Source organism: Zootoca vivipara, chromosome 5, assembly GCF_965207765.1.
Source record: "Zootoca vivipara chromosome 5, rZooViv2.hap1.1, whole genome shotgun sequence".
Classification (NCBI taxonomy): Eukaryota; Metazoa; Chordata; class Lepidosauria; order Squamata; family Lacertidae; genus Zootoca; species Zootoca vivipara.
In genome coordinates, this window is record NC_142588.1 from 43,842,065 (window position 1) to 43,862,483 (window position 20,419).

The following is a 20,419-nucleotide window of genomic DNA, read 5'->3' on the forward strand; positions in this document are numbered from 1 at the left end:
ACATTCAAAAACTGAGGTACCACTGCATATTCAAGTAAGGAGGGTGCCAGACCATAAGTAACCTTCATGGCAGAATCGCGATAGACTGATTTTGATTTATTACCTTGTCATTACACAAGCAGAATGAATGCATTGAACTTAGAACTAATTTCATACATAAACGCTACATAAAAGGCAGTGAGAAACTTGCCACAGTAAGCACCAAACTTCAACTTGCGTCAGTACTGAACCTTCAAAAATCTATTGTGCTGTGAAAAAACTAAGACAAGCCATGACAATATCTGAGTGGGCACAATTTGGATTTCTTCACATAGCATGGGATCAGGTCAGCCATTATACACTGAATCCATTAACTGCTTTCAGAAGATGTATTTTAATACCTCACTAAACCAGTTTTAGGAATACATTATATTAAAACATAAGCCAGGACTTAATGTGCTGATTGGCATTTTGGAGCTAGAGTTAAGCAGGTATTTAGCTGGGGTCATTTAAATTCACTGCTCTTTTAGCATTTTGTTTTTTAATGAGTGGGAAAATGCATTTTTAGCCATACTAAACGTTTGTCTTAGAATGGAATACAAATCACAAAATTTATAATGTATATGGCAGGAATATCAGATTCAGATTCATTTATTATTACGGTCGAGGACCAGCTCTTAGAAGTAAAATAAAATAAGAATAAAATAAAAATAAAACGGATCCCTTTGAAAAACAGTTTCCGGGAGCATAACGTATAAAAGTTGCTTTGAACAAAATGTAAAAGAAAATTATTAATTATATAACAGTGCTAAAAGTTTAACCCTTAAAATAGTGGCTGCAGAAAGCTGAGCCTAGCTCGCTCGGGGTGCCATTGAGGAAAAAAATCAGACGGGCTGGGAAGAAAGTCTGAGTCTGCATATTTGGGCACAGAATCGGGCGACCGCCCTGGTTGTTTTCAGGTCTTTGCCTAGCAAGAGCAGGTTGTATAATTGCTTTTCCGGGAGGCTTGCTAAGCTCACCAGTGTGGGGTCCAGGATCTCCCTTCGAGCTTCTTCATATAGGGGGCATCTGAAGAACAGATGCTCAGGGCTTCCTACTTCCCCCAATGGGCATACGCAGAGTCTTTGGGCGTATGGGATTTTTTTGTAAAGCCCCTCCAGCACAGGCGTGGGCAATGCCGCGCTTCTGGCAAGTGTAAAAGCCCTTCTTGTGTTTTTTGACAGGAGAAAGGAGAGGTAAGGTGCCGGGGCGGCTATATCTCTCTCGATTTCTCCAGTTCTGTATTCAGGGCATCTTGAGCAGTCCTGTTGTCTTTCGATGTCAATGATTCGTTGTCTGACTGTTGCTTTAGCTTGCCTTAGGTCCATCTTTAGGAGGGCTTGGGGGGCAAGGCCCATATTCTGGAGAGAGTTCAGAACCTTTAGCTGCCAACCGGACTGGAACTGGTCACATAGGATCAGTGGCACAATCCCTTGGGGTTTCAGATTTAGAGCCAGCCATTTATAGATTGATGATAGGCAGATTAAAGCCTCCACTCTCGTCGTTCCCGTTTCGAGTCTGACCCATGCGTTGGATACGCATTTGGGGACGTGGTCGTATAGTGGTTAGTACTCTGCGTTGTGGCAGGAATATCTAAGAACAGGAAAAACTTTTTCTCTCTCTTTTAAGACAGCATTTATTCTGGGAAGTAATTCAAGCAACTCAAGGGCATGCTATTTCAGACAGCAATAGTCCCCAGACTGACACACAGTTTATCACACAAACGTATCACTGCAAAAAGACAACCTGAGCAATATATTCAACTGTACTGTTTAAGACACTTACCGACAGCAAGGAGAGGCTGATACTGTTTTAAGTTTTTTGTGGTAAGAGGTGGGCACATGCGGATAGCAAAGGGAGGCAAAGGGAGTCCCGAAAGAAGCCCTGTTAGCAGGAACTTTAAATGCACTTCTTGCAAACAGTAACTTTTTTGCTGCTCTTCGGTAGAAAGTGTGCCTTGCCCTGATGTACAATATAACAGAAAAAGCAAAATAGATTTCATGATGCATGATTTGGCCATAAGCAATTACCAATCTCAAAACTGTGAAACACAGCTTTTTGCTTTAGAATACTATAGTAAGCTAAATTAGTTACCAAAGCTGCAGTAAAATATAGAAGACTGTTATGGCTCACATACTCTTACCTATCATATTATCCAGTGACAGGTCCGGAAGTTTATTCTGAGATGCCCCAACAGGTATTCCACAGAATGAGACCGGCGAGTACAAAGGTGATGCAGTTGAATTGCTGCAAAGAGACAATTACATGTGAAAAGGACCTAGGAGTCTTGGTAGACCACAAACTTGACATGAGTCAGCAGTGTGATGCAGCAGCTAAAAAAGCCAATGCAATTCTGGGCTGCATCAATAGGAGTATAGCATCTAGATCTAGGGAAGTAATAGTACCACTGTATTCTGCTCTGGTCAGACCTCACCTGGAGTACTGTGTCCAGTTCTGGGCACCACAGTTCAAGAAGGATACTGACAAGCTGGAACGTGTCCAGAAGAGGGCAACCAAAATGGTCAAAGGCCTGGAAACGATGCCTTATGAGGAACGGCTTAGGGAGCTGGGTATGTTTAGCCTGGAGAAGAGAAGGTTAAGGGGTGATATGATAGCCATGTTCAAATATATAAAAGGATGTCATATGGAGGAGGGAGAAAGGTTGTTTTCTGCTGCTCCAGAGAAGCGGACACGGAGCAATGGATTCAAACTTCAAGAAAGAAGATTCCACCTAAACATTAGGAAGAACTTCCTGACAGTAAGAGCTGTTCGGCAGTGGAATTTGTTACCAAGGAGTGTGGTGGAGTCTCCTTCTTTGGAGGTCTTTAAGCAGAGGCTTGACAGCCATATGTCAAGAATGCTTTGATGGTGTTTCCTGCTTGGCAGGGGGTTGGACTGGATGGCCTTTGTGGTCTCTTCCAACTCTATGATTCTATGATTCTATGAATTACAATAAAACTGAAGCATGCTAACATGCTCCAGGATGTCCTATGCAGAAAGGTTCCGTTTCTACAAAAAGGAGCATCCTTGATTCTCAGTGGCTGGAATTAACAATTGCTTAGTCCCCCACCCTGATGGTATTCCTTCATGAAACGAATGGCATTCATGTCCAGGGGCAAGAGTAAAACACTGCACATTACTGCACTGTTGCAATGAATGGCTGGTTGCCCCATTCTGTGTCAACTGAGATCCCTTAGAGTGGCTCATGTACAGATGACACCAACATGCTTCACCTCTTTGCTATATACAAGTTTGTCCTCTGCGCAGACACAGCTTGTTGTGATCATGCCTATTTAAATTGATGGAATTATATTGAGGAGCTAGCTGAAATCTTTTAAGAATGAGAGCTCATTTTATGTCAACACTGATTTTGAAGGTGAGAGAATAATACACGAAACAAGACAACCCATGCTGTATCACACAAGTGCAATAAGCCTACTAATTGTGACATAATACACACATTAGTATAAATAATATACAAGTCTTGTTAGCCATAGTCATCTGGCTGATATGCTGCTCATTTTAAATGACAGCTTTGCTGAACAACAACCCTTGTTGTAGAAATTTGTACTAAACAACATGGTTATAAACATTAGAAATGAAGCAGCATAGTCAAGTCAATATATTTCTTGTGTTTAAACTACTAATTAAAAAAACCTGAACATTCAGTAAGGTTACCTAGTCCGTTGACTTCGGCCTGAAATGGTGGACTTCAGCTCCCATATCATTACTCTACCATCACTGACTATGAGAGCTGCAGAATTTTCATTCACAGGACAGCACACCATAGTGAAGGGGCGAACGGTCTTGGTAACTCTGATGGCATCACACTGACTTCGTAAGTCATAGACCAGCTCCTGAATGGGGTCAGGTTCTGCAAATGTCAAAACATGAGATAGCAGATATGCACAGCTTTCAGTCAAATGTAGCAACCGCCAGGCTCTTGTGCTAATTCTGCTGGTTACCACTGTTATATCTATAGTATTATAGAAATGGACAGTATTTTTTATAATATTGAGATACACAAGATAAACTGGGAGATTTGAAATAGAGGCAGCTCCGTGCACTGGAAAATTTACATAATAAAGACATAGTAACTAGAGATGTGGGTGGTGCTGTGGTCTAAACCACTGAGCCTAGAGCTTGCTGATCGGAAGGTCTCCGATTGGCAGTTCGAATCCCCGCGATGGGGTGAGCTCCCGTTGCTCGGTCCCAGCCAACCTAGCAGTTCGAAAGCACATCAAAGTGCAAGTAGATAAATAGGTACCACTCCAGTGGGAAGGTAAACGCCGTTTCCATACGCTGCTCTGGTTTCGCCAGAAGCGGCTTAGTCATGCTGGCCACATGACCCAGAAAAACTGTTGACAAACGTCAGCTCCCTCGGCCAGCAAAGCGAGATGAGCGCCGCAACCCCAGAGTCATTCATGACTGGACTTAACTGTCAGGGGTCCTTTACCTTTACCTGTTAACTGATTACTAAAAAGACCTTTGGAATGTGAGGGTACAGGGTACATTTGTCACATCTACAGCTTTATGTCTTCCATACCCTGTTCAAGTCTATTTTAATGAATCTGTGCCAGGGATCACTAACCTATTTCAGTGTGAGTGCTACATATATTGCTGGTCAACACAGCTATATTTGCCAGTGGAATGCAAGGCCAAAGTTAGTATTGCACTCATCTCCATCTCAGCATTGGGCTTGATGGAGGGATTTTATTTGACTTATGTAATTGAATATCTTCAAGGTATTTACTACGCTGGAGATGATACAGCTAGGAAAATTGATGGCCAAAGTTTTAATAAGAATAAATGCAAATTTTGGTTGTAACATTGAATTTGTAACTTCAAATGCTAGATACCTAGTTCAGTAGACTAGAGTAGTTTGCTCACCTGGATCGTCATTTAATGTACTGTTTATGCAACCAACAGATCTGCGAACTCTCAAAGTTATACAGCCATTTTCATGCAGGCAAAACAACCCATCACGCTGAAAACATGGGATTACCTAAACAAACAAACAAGAACCCCCAAGTTTAATATTATTCTTCATGTTTCTATTGAAATCATACCCTCAATATTAATAAACCTGCACAAATCAGATAAACAAGAGAAGCACTTGTTACAGATATCTCAAACATGCTAAAAGTTTATTGCCCCATTATTCACTATGGAATAGGATGGGACTCATTTTTTTAAAAAAGCCTACTATTTTATTAGACAAACAGAAATCTGTCAGTCCATTTCCCCCAATTATACACACACTTGTACATGTCACAGGGTAGTCTGGCAGGTTACTTGCCAAAAACAAATGACTTGAAATGTTAATTATTAATGCTAATAATTAAGTTACTGCTTAGAGTAAATGCACACTTAACATCATATAAAGTTAGAATGATTACGGGTGATCACAGTGGGCAATTTCCCTGGAAACAGCAGTGGGCAGTACTCATCTAAATAAGTGCACAAGCAGCACTTCAGATTGCACAACAGGACATTTCCCCCTTCTCCTCCACCCACATAACCCTAAATCTGATCTGAGGCTCCCTCCACCCTCTGGACAGGATTTGGGGGCAGCACAGGGTACACAGAGGGAGTGAAGAAGGGCTAAATTGCCATTGTACAAGATGAAGTTGTTCTGCTCATGCAATAACTTAGTTTAACACCGCCTACAGAACTTGGATAGGAGAACTTTAACTCAGCACCGCCACACCTTAGAATTTGCATAGAAAACCTTGGGTATATATGTATAGTGAGTACATTCAGTTTAAGAAAACTGCACATTATATGACAACCAGCAGGTACACCACTTCTTTAAACATCAGGTGAGAGGCTCTATCCAACCCGCTCTTGCAAAGACAGCTTCAGCTGTTCCCCCATACCGAGCACAGCAGAGAAAGACTAGGGAATGAGATTAAAAAAAATAAAATGTCTGACAGGACACCCAATTACATGCAGCTTTGCAATGAACGATTTTTCAGATGTCTTGAAAGCTGATTATAGTTATTTATTATTATTTAGTTAAAACAATATTATTGTTTAATTATAATGGGGATTTCAGCTACTCTGTCCTAATACACATGAGTTTTGGTATCAATGGAATCATTCAGGTTTTAATTTTTTCTTAAAATGAGAAACCTTTTCTTAAAAGGTTTATTAACCTCTGATGTCATAATCACATGAAGGGGAATTTTATTTTTTATGAATACATTCAAAATAGCACCATCTTAGCAGCCATAAATGCAAGCCTTCCACATAAGTGAGCAAACACACACATTTTAGTTTCAGACAAAAGCTATAAAGCTTAGCATTATTTCTTTTTAGCTCACATAAATAAAATATTCTAAAAGATCAAGGCAGCTCAGATAAGGCTTCAGACATGACTTAACTGCCTAACCAAGCTGAAACAGATGTTCAAATAAGCTTGTGCCTTTGTTGGAGGAAACTTCTACACAAGTATAACATGCTATTTCTTTTCACTATGGGGTTGTTTCCACTTTAGTAATTTTTATAATGCCATCTGTAACAGACACTAAAGAGCTGAATCATTGGTCATGTCAGACTCTTAATTTTCTCATACCTTACTGCTTTTCACTACACATTGACTGCAAGACTACCAGCATCCAAAACCCAGGAACTGCTTATTGTATTTGTGGAATATATATATATATATATATATATATATATATATATATATATACATACATACATACATACATACACACACATATACACACACACACTACACACACACACACACTTTTTGCAAAGCCAAGCAATGCCTACTTGGAAGTACAGTAAGTCCTATTGAGTTCAATGATTTGGATTACAGCCTTATGTTCTATTCTCCATTTTGTGACCACAATCCTCAACAGCTCACATCCATCAAATTGTCAACAATTATTCTGGAATAGTGCTAACAAGGAGGCAAAAGTGATCTCAAGGTTATAGCTGTCAGTTGCAATGCCCCTTCAAGGTTAGTTTAGTTTTTTTACCAATCAACCTCTGCTTTCATGTTCCCCACTGACTCACAACTTTTGTATTGGATGATTATTTCACACATCCAATGTATCAACAGAAACATCTGTATTCCATAAGGAAACAGAGCAAGTGAGCCAAGGCACTACTGGTAAGTCTCAATAAAACCTTTGGGAAATGCTTTGTGGAAGAAACAAGCTTATTTAGCACAGGGCTGCATTTAGCCTGCAAATTAAAGTGTTTTGTCTCTTGTGTCATCTACAGCTTTGGCCAAATACAGGGCAGAATGGAAATCTAAAGATAAAATGAAAACGAAGGCATGCACAATAGCAAGATGGATTTATTACCTGGAGGAAAGGCACTCCTGTTCTTTCAATTGCTATCACACCTACTGTCTGGTTTACTTCAAGGTCAAGAATCAAGATTTCTCTTGGGTAGAGTAACAACATGTAGTTTCGCTTGGAAGGCAGGTAGGATAGCTGAAGGCAGTCATTCAGTGTTACTGATTCAGCACTAGACACATAATAAATAAGTCTTATTAAAATACATTTCATTGCAAAGGGGCTAGGTTTTCAAGTGTTCCAATACCCAAAATGCAATCCATGATCAAATGAAACAGCTATATGTAATCAAGCTTTGCAAACAGCTACCAAGCCCATCTCAGATGCTTCTCTCATCAATAATTGATCATGCAACTATAGAAGCAGCATCTCTCCATGTTCTTAAGAACAGCAAAGTCATTACATTAGTTACTAAGGGAAGCAGTAAGCATTTTTTAAAAGAGTTTTGCCAGGGCCAAGAAAAAGAGGGTTCTTTCATTAATTGAGCAGACATATTGGTTGGATAGTGAGAACAATCTTACAGGTTATATTCAAGTACACACTTAAGTTTTAAGTATAAACCTTAACATGTAAACTGTGACAAATGTGCCTTTGGAAACATAGTACAGGGAGTACATAAATCCAGGCTCCCTACATGGGTTTACAACCACCACCATCACACCCCTTTAGTTTTTAGCTACAATAACCCACCTGTCATTTTCAATGCCCTCTTCTCCCACCCCTGATTACAGAGAAGAGCAAAAGAAAAATGGAAATTCACCACCATTATATTACATTTATTTATAATATTTCAGCCTTTCCAGCTTATTCATACCTGCATTTTACCCATTTAAAGCAATTTGAGAGGGACATGGAATACGGCAAGCACTTAAAGGTAAAGGGACCCCTGACCATTAGGTCCAGTCGTGACCAACTCTGGGGTTGCGGCGCTCATCTCGCATTATTGGCCGAGGGAGCCGGCGTACAGCTTCCAGGTCATGTGGCCAGCATGACTAAGCCGCTTCTGGCGAACCAGACCAGTGCACGGAAACGCCGTTTACCTTCCCGCTGGAGCGGTACCTATTTATCTACTTGCACTTTGACATGCTTTCAAACTGCTAGATTGGCAGGAGCAGGGACCAAGCAATGGGAGCTTACCCCATCGCGGGGATTCGAACCACCAACCTTCTGATCGGCAAGCCCTAGGCTCTGAGGTTTAACCCACAGTGCCACCTGCGTCCCAGGGCAAGCACTTACATCTGTCTAATCCTAATAAAAGGCTCCAATTCAGACAAAGTTAATTATACTTGTCCCACTGAAATCGATGAAACTTGGGTAAGACCCATAATTCTTAAGGGCATGTGCAAGTCATCACCAAAAATACTTCTATCATTACTGGGCAACAAAGAAACGGCAGCTGCCCCACTAGTTTCCTTTTTGACAAGGAGGAAATGTAAATAGTTCGAGGCTTTTCATGCCCTTCCAGTTGACACAAGATCACATTTCACAAAGAATTGCAAAATGAGACGCCATCAAGCCTATTGTTTAAAATGTAAAGCTCTCATTAAAGTATTGATCTTACCAACATTAACATGTTGCATTCAGCACCGATTCACAATATAGTCTGATGAATTTGTTAAAACAATTACTGACACATTTAAAGGTTACAGGTAGGTAGCCGTGTTGGTCTGGATCGAAGTAAAATAAAAAAAATTCCTTCAGTAGCACCTTAAAGACCAACTAAGTTTTTATTTTGGTATGAGCTTTCGTGTGCATGCACACGAAAGCTCATACCAAAATAAAAACTTAGTTGGTCTTTAAGGTGCTACTGAAGGAATTTTTTTTATATTACATTTAAAGGTATTCAGGATGAAATACAGCAACAAAGAAGGAAAATTGTGCCATATGGAGCTTAATGTTTGATTGTTTGCAGAAAAATTATCAAAATGGTTTAATAGATGGTTATATTTAAAAAATCAACATAGATATCCCCCCTACATTTACACACCAATAGACACGTCCAAGACCCACAAGACCACACATTTTAAACAGGGCTTTTCACAGGAGAGCTTTCCAGCAGACTACATAATCAGCAAGCCATTTTTACCACATTTCCTCCCTGTGATCATTCTCAAATGCCCAACCATGTAGAAATACCAACACATGTGAACAAACAGATCAATTCTGAAGCAATTGATATTGACTTATTTTTTATGCCACAACAAATACAACCAACCAACCAACAACAAAAATACTGGGAACTACCCATCCCTCCCTTCAAATGTTCTTATTGCATTACTGAATTTTTTATTCTCGGCAGTTTATAATGACAATTATCATGCACCCTCATTTTTTTCATGAGATGATGATTCAGGGTACTGCTTTTTTCAGAATCCAGTCTCAAACATGCCCCGAAAATTTTCTCCAAATGATGCCCTGAATAACTGGAGCAGATTTCAAGGGTACACAGGATGGATTGCACAAGCTTGTTGTGCTGGTTACACAAGCAGAAGTCTGCTCCAGTTGGCAGCAATCTTGTTTCAAAAGTGAAAAAGTAAATAAACTTTTTTGAAGCAAGATTACTTAAGTCACAAAGGGAAAATTGGTAAGTAACCGTGTCTACATGGATAAAGGAAATATCTCATTCTGAAAGCCTGATATTTCACAGCCATATATGGCTTGAAACTGACAACAATCCCAGGTCTCAAGGACAAAAATGGAACACTGGTCTTACCCTATCCCATCCTTGATTGGCCAGATCAACATGCCTTGCACTGTAGATATTATAGAGGTTTATCTATATAGAACAAGTCTTGTGAACACAGTATAAAACGCATGCTTAAGACTTACCTTGGTTTTTCATTAGTGATGAGAATTTTTACTTTGTCCAGGGCCTTTTTAGCCCCTGCAGCAGATACCAGCTTGTTATGAACAGGACTAGAACGAGGGCTGGAAATGTAAACCTTTTTCCCTGAACTGACAGGAGCCTTGGAAGGAGAGAAGTCCGAAATGAACACTATTCCCTCACTTGTAAGCACTGCACCAAGAAAAGAGACAGTTATTACTGTAAAATATGAGGAGAAATTTGATGGTAGCATTTCACTTTTCAATTTACTTCTGGAATGAAAAGTGGTGACAAATTTTATGAATGCTGAAATACATGGCAAACTGATAAAAGGAACAACCTTGTGGAAAAGAGTGATAGATGACCCATTCTTATTTGAGGCCATAGAAGTTTAACCCTTTAAAAAAATTATGTAAGGTTACTGGCAGACACAGTTGCCCTACACTAACTTTCACCTACTCGCAGCTCCTCAACTATATTGTGTTATCCCAAAGCAATCTCCCCAACCAGGCACCTTCAAGGTGTTTTGGACCACAATTCCCATAATCTCTGACCACTGGCCATGCTTGCTGAGACTAAGGGGACTTGTAGTACAAGGAATCAGGTTGGAAAATGCTGCCAATTCTTATATGCAACACTTTATATTTTGTTGTTGTTTAGTCATGTCCGACTCTTCTTGACCCCATGGACCAGAGCACACCAGGCACTCCTGTCTTCCACTGCCTCCCGCAGTTTGGTCAGACTCATGTTGGTGGCTTCGAGAACACTGTCCAACCATCTCGTCCTCTGTCATCCCCTTCTCCTTGTGCCCTCCATCTTTCCCAACATCAGGGTCTTTTCCAGGGAGTCTTCTCTTCCCATGAAGTGGCCAAAGTAATGGAGCCTCAGCTTCACGATCTGTCCTTCCAGTGAGCACTCAGGGCTGATTTCCTTCAGAATGGATAGGTTTGATCTTCTTGCAGTCCATGGGACTCTCAAGAGTCTCCTCCAGCACCATTATTCAAAAGCATCAATTCTTCTAGTTTTAACTATGCGGACATTTGTCGGCAAGGTGATGTCTGCTTTTTAAGATGCTGTGTAGGTTTGTCATTGCTTTTCTTCCAAGAAGCAGGCATCTTTTAATTTTGTGACTGCTGTCACCATCTGCAGTGATCATGGAACCCAAGAAAGTAAAATCTCTCACTGCCTCCATTTCTTCCCCTTCTATTTGCCAGGAGGTGAAGGGACCAGTGGCCATGATCTTAGTTTTTTTGATGTTGAGCTTCAGACCATATTTTGCGCTCTCCTCTTTCACCCTCATTAAAAGGTCCTTTAATTCCTCCTCACTTTCTGCCATCAAGGTTGTGTCATCAACTCACCCGAAAGCAACTTCAGTGAATTTAATTGGATCATCTTCTGAGCTAACATGCCAAGCTATGTATCTCTTCACATGTAATACACAGAAGCTATTTCCTAATTTCTAATTATTACACCCCAAAGGCATGATACAGATGTATATGCATTGTAACAAGAGCTACAATTTCACTCTCCACAACTTGGATTTGAGGCAAACTTTGTAATCAACTAATTCATGACTTCCCTTCACAATCTTATTTGACCATTCGGATTAATTTCCCCACAAACCTACCTCTAAAACAACACAAGGGTAATGAAACTGTCCAATGTTGTTCACTCTCAGTTCTCATGTTGCATTTTTAAGCCTCTGTGGCACATGTTGCAATCTAACAGCAATATTTTGTATCACAGCAGTATTCAGTCCTGTAGGACAGAAAGGTAACATACTTTCCTAAAACAGAACTCACATGTCAAATTTGAAGGATCAAAGGGATCGAACGAAAAAGAAAGGATGTTTTCTGCATAACTTTTCTTCCAGAGTTTTGTGCCAGTATCTGCATTCCATAACACTATGTAATTTGGTGGGTGAACTGCAAGGAGAAGATCTCGAGAGGCATCCTGATTCCACAGCCACTGCATGTCTGTCAAAAAGTAAAAGGAAAGGAACGGAAAGGAAAGGAGAGAGAGAGAGAGAGAGATGAAAACAGTCAGTCAGCCTTGGAACTAAAAATAACGGCTCCTTTTTTCATCTTCTAGGTTTCTGAGGCAAACATCAGAATATGGCATCAGTAAAACATAAAGCTAGAGCTCTCATTATTGATTTAAAAATCTATTTATTAAAGAAAAACTGAAACCAGAATTGCTCAAACCATCAAGTAACGAGAGCCATGCAGAGCCAGCACCTCTGTCCTCATACCCACTCATAGTCCCAAGAGCTCCCACAACTCAGCCCAGTCCTGCTGCCTACCCATGCCAATGTATCTGGCCCAAGGAAATCCCAAAACATTTGTAATCAGTGATAGAACATGGGATTTGTAACATGGTTAGAGCTTGACATCAAAAGAGACTGAAGCTAGTAAAAACCAGCAGTTAAGGAATCCTGAGCCAAACCCACATATGTGTGCAAGTGTAAATGGCATTTTCCCTTTGTTAACTGGGCGAGAAGATTAGTTTGAAAATAAAAACTGAAAACATAGCTACTGTAACAACATGGTGTTAACACAATATTTTGAGAGATCTGAGCTGGCTTAAAGCAAGCAGCCCATTAGGCGTACACAACTGCTTGTTTCCACATGCACACAGAGGACTTGTTATTCTTCAACCAAAGTATTTTGTCCAGCAGAAAATGCAGAAATTTTTCAGGGTACACTGGAAATATTTTTCCAAGCATGCTTATTTACTTGTATTTAGCAAAGTTTAGCTAAAACCTTTGATGCTGCCAACATTACCTAATGCTGTATTTGCAACTTTCATGGTTATGAATTAATTAATTACAACAGGAAAAATTCTGGCTACGGTGACTTTGGTAGTTCAGGCACAGGTGACATCAATGGTGCATTACTTCAAAGCTACATCAAAGCTACAATCAGCAATCCAAATAATGCTGTAGTATTCTCCACTGACAGGAGACCCAGACATAATACAACACCCTGCTCAGAGATATGCACTGGCTGCCAATGTGTTACTGGACCAAATTCAAGGTGCTATTTATTAGTATATAAATCCATCAACAGTTTGAGACCTCTTTACTTGATCCAATGTATACACATTTAAGCACTTAGGTCTGTGAAACTAGCACTTTTGCAGGTGCTATGTGATGTTTCTTTTGTACTTCCAAGAAAATTGTAAACCACTTAGTGGTCTTTTGTTCTAGTAAGTGGCTTCTAAATGTTAAATGAACAAAAATTTCTGGTGGAATAATTTTAGCCATCCACACCATGGGAAACAGAGATGAATGAAGACCTGATTAAAGGCAACCAATTAATACACATTCTGTATTTCACAGGTAAGCATGGAAACTGAAATGTAAACCCCAAACCTGCCACTAAGTTCTGCCCGGACACTGAGGTCCAGTGCCGAGGGCCTTCTGGCGGTTCCCTCGCTGCGAAAAGCCAAGTTACAGGGAACTAGGCAGAGGGTCTTCTTGGTAGTGGCACCTGCCCTGTGGAACACCCTCCCACCAGATGTCAAAGAGAACAACAACTACAGACTTTTAGGAGACATCTGAAGGCAGCTCTGTTTAGGGAAGCTTTTAATGTTTAATAAAAGGTAAAGGTAAAGGGACCCCTGACCATTAGGTCCAGTCATGACCGACTCTGGGGTTGCGGCGTTCATCTCACATTATTGGCCGAGGGAGCCAGCGTACAGCTTCCAGGTCATGTGGCCAGCATGACAAAGCCGCTTCTGGCAAACCAGAGCAGCGCACAGAAACACTGTTTACCTTCCCGCCAGAGCGGTACCTATTTATCTACTTGCACTTTGAGGTGCTTTCGAACTGCTAGGTGGGCAGGAGCAGGGACCAAACAACCAGAGCTCACCCCGTCGCGGGGATTCGAACCGCCGATCTTCTGATCGGCAAGCTCTAGGCTCTGTGGTTTAATAGATTATTGTGTTTTACTGTTTTGTTGGAAGTCACCCAGAGTGGCTGGGAAACCCAACCAGATGGGCAGGGTATAAATAATAAATTATTATTATTATGAAGAGAATGCATGTTTCAATTGCACTTTTTAAACAGCAAGCTGTTTCAGCAAATCATGAAGTCTCCCCCCCCTTTTTTTTTACAGCTAGGATCACCAAGGCTCAGATCAATAACTGTTCCAGGACAGAATATCTGACATAATGGGTGTAGATTTTATTTCTTTGCCCATCAGCTAGCAATAAAGATCTTCAAATGGCACTTACAAATCTAATAAATCTAAACCTTAGGATTATACTGTAACATCATTTTTCACTAGGAAAGTCCTGAAGCAATTTAAAATAATACCTAAGTCTACACAAAACTAAGCTTTACGTCAGAGGTTGCCAACCATTTGGGACCAGTGGGCACATTTGGAGTTTCGAGAAAATGTTATGGGGTGCCAGGCAGAAAAAAACTGCAGTTGGATATGTTGCATGACACAATTTTGCTGCAATTTGGTGTGTGGCATAATACAAATGGGCTGCCACTTCTAAAACAGAGCAAAAACGGAGACAGGGCCACAAAATGATGTGGCCATCAGCCACCTCCATCAGTGGGAAATAGTAATCTATTTATCATTGTTCTCATTTTAAACTATTCCTTATCTGTGGCAAAGGAAGCTAAAATTAGTAAGTAAAAATGACATCTAAGAAAAATGAATTCTGAAGAGAATGTGAATAATAATTGGAAGGGAATTACAATGCTTTCATTTTTATGTTGCCAACAATTGAGGGATGCATTAAAGATTACCTTACATATGTGGGCAGCTTTATAGATTACTTATCTGAATGTGCCCGCAGAGAAACATCAGAACTAAATAACAACAAAACCTTCTCAGCAATTAAACAGTAAAAGTATTCAGCATTGAATAGTTAAGTTATGCATTGTGACCATTTCCTTTTCCACATCATCATCAGAAGCAATCAACACAGATTTCACGTAACTTCACCAGCTTTTTAGCAATGCAGTAAAGGAAAAAAAAATATTTGGGTCATTATGGTACATGAAAAGTTTTATGAGACGACTTGGCAAGCAAACTATCAATTATTCATGAAAGCCCATGTTGGAAATTAAATCTCACCAAGATGCTGTGAATTTTACTTCAGGAATAAAAGACATCTATAACTGTGATGATAATGAGGAATGTGGGTAGTAGTATACACAACAGGAGATGCACAGCTTCCTGGAAAGTTGGGAGGGGGAGAGCGAGCGGAGTGCCACAAGAGAACTGAGAGACATTAGAGGGCATTAATGGGGGGGGGGTGAGAGAGAAAATGTTGAATACAGTATTTTCTTTTTGCTCAAGATGCCACCGTCCACAATTTAAAGGGGAATCCCTGTATATTATTACTGCCTTTTACTGAAAGATATTAAATTGAGCAATTAGTGCTATTTGATAATGAAAAATCTGTCAGGGTTGCTATAAATACCTTTATTGGATTTTAAACCAAACCCATCTTAGATCAATTACATGATACCAAAGGGCTGAAGAAAAAGATAGAGATGACATGAAGACCTTTTACAGGGGCTCAGCCACTGAGCTATGACTCCATACAATGTTTCATTTATGCAAGTTAGTCTATATCATTATCAGTCTTCTCCAATATTGTTTTGCTGGCATCAAGAGAAATTATCACAGGCTCATTTCAAGATACCTGTTACTTTTCACATGTAAGATCCCAAATTGCCTCCCCCACATGCCAGGTATTGTGATGAAGCAAAAAATATGAACAAGGCTGGGTACGCAAGCTTCAGTGATAGTGTAGTTTGTTGGTTATGGATGCAAATCAGCAGTTATACAACCTGTACCACAAGCTGAAATGCAGCTGCTGAACTAATTCACTGTTGCCTAGCGAAGGAGTGGCCTTCTCCAGAAACAAGTTTAGGGTAGCCTTGAACAATGGGGCATTGTTTGTCATATTTAACAAGGCTGGAAAGTCTATATAAGCCCAACTCTGCAGGTTTTAAACCCTTTCCCTATGGCACTAATAGAAATAGATAGGAGCAACAGAACACTGAAATAAACACATTTTTCAAAATGTATAAACCACACAATAAATTGAGGGTCATTTATATTTATTAGACTTTGTCAGCAGTATGAGACAGTAAGTCAATATGGGACAAATAAACCAAGGGAAGCTGTAAGACCATGGAGAATGTGAGAGGGGGTAGTGGGTACAGAAAACTAAGGGGAGAGATTGTTATGCCCAGATGAGCTGAGATGAGGAGAGAGTTATGACCTTGAAATGCAAGGATTTACCATTGCATGATAGAATTGGAAGGGATCTTAGAAATCATCTAATCCCAATTCCCTCTCTCAATGTAGGATCTGCACTGCAGGATGCAACCACAGGCTCCCTGATAGGTGGCTGCTCCAAGTTTCATTTAAACAAGAGAGGCTTCAACCTCTTGTGGCAGCCTGCTGCACTGTTAAACCAAATCTTTCTTTTAGAAAGTTTTTACTAATGTTCAACTAAAATCTGCTTTCATGCACTTTGCACCCATTAATTGCAGACCTGTGCTCTGGAGCAGCAGATAACAAGCCTGCTCCATCTTCTGCATGAGAGCCCTTCAGATATTCAGAAGACCACTATCTTGTCTCTTCTTAATAAACCCACTCAGCTCTTTCAACCATTCCTCACAGGATTCGGTTTCTAAACTTCTCACCATCCTGGGCCTCTGGACTTTCCTAACAGATATACTTACAGTACAATCCTATTCAAAAGTTCCAGCAGCAAAGCAAATTAAATGCTTTAAAACAGGCAGGTATATGAACTATGTCTTCCATGCAAGAAGGAACACACATGCAGGAATTACTTGAATGTAAATGGAAGCATACAGATTGACTACTTCTTGTTCGTAACTTTCTTCTTTTAGCTAGCAAATCCATTTATTACTGCAAGATGGTGTAACACACACACACACACACACACACACACACACGTTTCCTTACCTTGAATGGGTTTTGTGTGCTCTTGTATTTCACAGCGAGCAGCTCCTGTAGCAACATCCCAAACAATGATCTTTCCAGTGGCATCAGCAGAAGCCAAGCGCAAAGAATAAGGGGATCCAATATTGTGATGGTAGTTTTCCTTAGCCCATTTAACCTAAACATAGGAAGATAAGTAACATTCAGAGATATTTGTAACATAAATAGAAGCATGAAATACTATTTTTAACCAATTGTATTTTTATATTGTACTGTATTTTTATGTTATGAACCACCCTGAGATCTACAAATGAAGGCATGTATATAAATTTAATATAAATAAATAAATAATGGAACTGAAGAAATTAGAACCTGAGACTAATACTATTATATGCAACTTACAGATCTGTAACATGAGGTGGTATAGCAAGTAATAAATGAATTGGGAAGAGTAAATAAATCCCATGGCGCAAACAAATCTAATACCACCAATATTCTTATATGGCAATTTGAAATTAACAAATTTCAAATAAACAGCACTCTCTCTGACAGTGAACTCAAGCGGTAAGTGCTGACAGAAATTAAACCAAAGTATGATGAGGACCACCAAGATGTGGAGAAGTACAACAAACTTTTAAAACAACATAACAAGCACCTCCCCCCACAAGAGTCCAGTGAAGATTGAATATACTCTGTAGCCACAAAATGTTGAGCATTAGGTTAGATAGCAATACACTTGTTACTTCTTACAACTGAAACAGCATTATGAAAACAAATGCAATTACTACCTAAACATGATAGGGTTGGTGTTTGATTATTTTCTCTTACCTGATTTTTACATTAAACAGGTTACAATGTTTCAAATATATTTGTTATTAACTTACCTTGACAACGTTAGCTTTGTGCCTTTCCAAAACCTGTAGGGTCTGGGCAGTCTTGGAATCAATAACCAGAACGAGAGAATGGCATCCATATGCAATCAACCCTTGCCAGCCCCTAGAAAATAGTAATCATACTGTCAGACACAGAAACATAATTTTGGTAAGCCGTAGAACAAAAACAAAGCCAAAACATATGAAATGCCTGATTAAACTACTCAGCCTTACTGTGCACTGCTTGGAGACTGGTGTTAAGTGGTATATAAATTATGGAAATAAATTAGATCCAAAGTTATAGTCACTGAATATCTCAAACCATCCTCCAGTCCAAAAAGGGTGTGTGTGAAAGCAACTCTCTAGCTCAGGCATCCCCAAACTTCGGCCCTCCAGATGTTTTGGACTACAATTCCCATCTTCCCCGACCACTGGTCCTGTTAGCTAGGGATCATGGGAATTGTAGGCCAAAACATCTGGAGGGCCGCAGTTTGGGGGTGCCTGCTCTAGCTGAATCACTAGAGAACTGAAAAAATATTTTGGCAACCACTCCTACACATAAAAAGAACCCCCAAATCGTTATATTTACCAACTGAAGGGAAAAGTCTTCAGTTTTCCCTTCAGTTTTCCAGCAAAGTAAGTCTTGTGCTTTTATTTCTACCCTACCTTAAATGCCTCCGCTCGTAACCCCTTAAGTGTTTTACACCCAGCTTTCACTTCAGCTTAATCGGGACAGGCTGCCCCAGCTGCAACAAAACATGCCTCTCCTGTATGGGTCTCTACAGCCACAGCAAGCGCTGTAACTCTCGAGTTCGACTTTAACCCCCGAAGGCACACTCTTCCATCGTCTCCCGAGATAGAAAGATGCCAACCAAACCAGCTCAAGTTTTGTGGTCCCTACACTTGATTAAAACCAACCCAGTTGCCAAAGCTCATGCCTATGATGCTGCCTGCTCCCATCATTGAGCACTACACCTGTCATCCTTTTCTTAACCTTTTTTACACCTGTCATCCTTTTCTTCATCTGTATTGTGGGACCTTGGAAGAGCATGCCTTCGGCAGAGAAGTCAAACTGTTACATACATGTCAACCCACACACATTCCATACACACACACACTTGCACTATAACCCCAAAGAGGCTTTAACAATAGTTTGCGTTACACAGCTCTGCTTGAAGGCTCTGTGAACTTCACACTGTGAACTTCACTCAAGCACAGGGTCTCCAAACTAAGGCCCTGGGGCCGGATGCGGCCCAATCGCCTTCTAAATCCAGCCCGCGGACATTCAGTATGTTTTTACATGAGTCGAATGTGTCCTTTTATTTAAAATGCATCTCTGGGTTATTTGTGGGGCATAGGAATTTGTTCATATTTTTTTCCAAAATATCGTCCGGCCCCCCACAAAGTCTGAGGGACAGTGGACCAGCCCCCTGCTGAAAAAGTCTGCTGTCCCCTACCAGCTTACACGCCTCAGGGAAACACTGGATCCTTTGCCCCTAAAAACCCCTCACACATTAGAGCCATAAGGCTGGTCGGTCTTAGGCGCCTCACTCACGCCCATACACTGCGACCGTATGCACGCCTACTCGAGAGTACTGTAAGCCTCGCTGGAAGTCTACGGGGCTCCAGCATGAGAGATGGGGCTGCCACCTCCAGCATAGGTCTCTCTCTCTCTCTCTCTCGTAGGTCGCGCGGAGCTATAACGACACTCTCTCCGTCACCTGCCGGCCTGGGTGGCCTACCCTCCTCTGCCCGCCTCCTCCCCGGTCCACCCCCTCGCCGCTTCCCCCACTCACCAGTCGGCCGCCCCTCGGTTCTGCGGGTTGAGCGCCCCGGTGAGGGTCCGGGCCGACAGCTTGATGTTGACCATGTAGGGCTGCATGGCTGTGAAGGAAACAAAGTGGGGGCGGACCGGGTGCCAGAGCGGCCGACAGGTCAGGGAAAAGTACCTACGGAGAACTAAGGAAGGAAGCGATCTCCGTTAGTTGGCGCACCACCAATCCTGCTCCCCGACTGTTCCGGTGTACCCCCTCAGCTGAAGAAGATTGGTTCCGCCGCCCCCCAAATGATAGTTCAGTTTGGAGTTTGTGTTGGGGGGAGGGGGGATCCTAAGAAAGATTAGTCAGGGCTCCCGGCTGATTCTTTTCCGCGTACTAAGGCAACGGAAACTGCTGTTGCTTAACCCACCTTCGTTCTCTTCTGAGCATGCTCAGGAGCCTTCAGAGCAGACATTGCCTTTAGTTTCTCGCTTTAGTCACGCGGACGGGATTTCTGCCATTTATTACAGTATTTTACTGCCTTGCGATAGAGCAAGGAGGCAGGGATTGCGCAGGGGACCGAACGAGATGTAACTAAATCTAGAGGAGGAAAATGCACGATATTCGTAATTCTAATTTATTTTGGGAGGGGTGGGGGAGGGCGGCATGCCAGAAGCAAAAGTGTGTGTAG

General features: G+C 41.1%; 1 protein-coding gene across 2 annotated transcripts in view; it reads right to left on the minus strand.

Moving 5' to 3' along the window:
* The window catches only part of WDR11 (WD repeat domain 11), a 53,530-nt gene extending 33,358 nt beyond the window's left edge, over positions 1-20,172 (minus strand). Inside the window, exons 1-10 of one of the 2 annotated variants that reach the window (XM_088670505.1) lie at positions 19,768-20,172; positions 17,984-18,095; positions 17,124-17,277; positions 11,961-12,134; positions 10,164-10,350; positions 7,341-7,506; positions 4,909-5,023; positions 3,697-3,892; positions 2,162-2,265; positions 1,804-1,980 (exon numbers count right to left, since the gene is read on the minus strand). In XM_088670505.1, the coding sequence (XP_088526631.1) occupies positions 1,804-1,980; positions 2,162-2,265; positions 3,697-3,892; positions 4,909-5,023; positions 7,341-7,506; positions 10,164-10,350; positions 11,961-12,134; positions 17,124-17,277; positions 17,984-18,095; positions 19,768-19,853 (1,471 nt within the window). In that variant the 5' untranslated portion in view covers positions 19,854-20,172. The remainder of the gene's footprint in view (positions 1-1,803; positions 1,981-2,161; positions 2,266-3,696; positions 3,893-4,908; positions 5,024-7,340; positions 7,507-10,163; positions 10,351-11,960; positions 12,135-17,123; positions 17,278-17,983; positions 18,096-19,767) is intronic. The other variant, XM_088670506.1, reaches the window with a different exon arrangement.
* Positions 20,173-20,419: the final 247 nt, after the last annotated feature.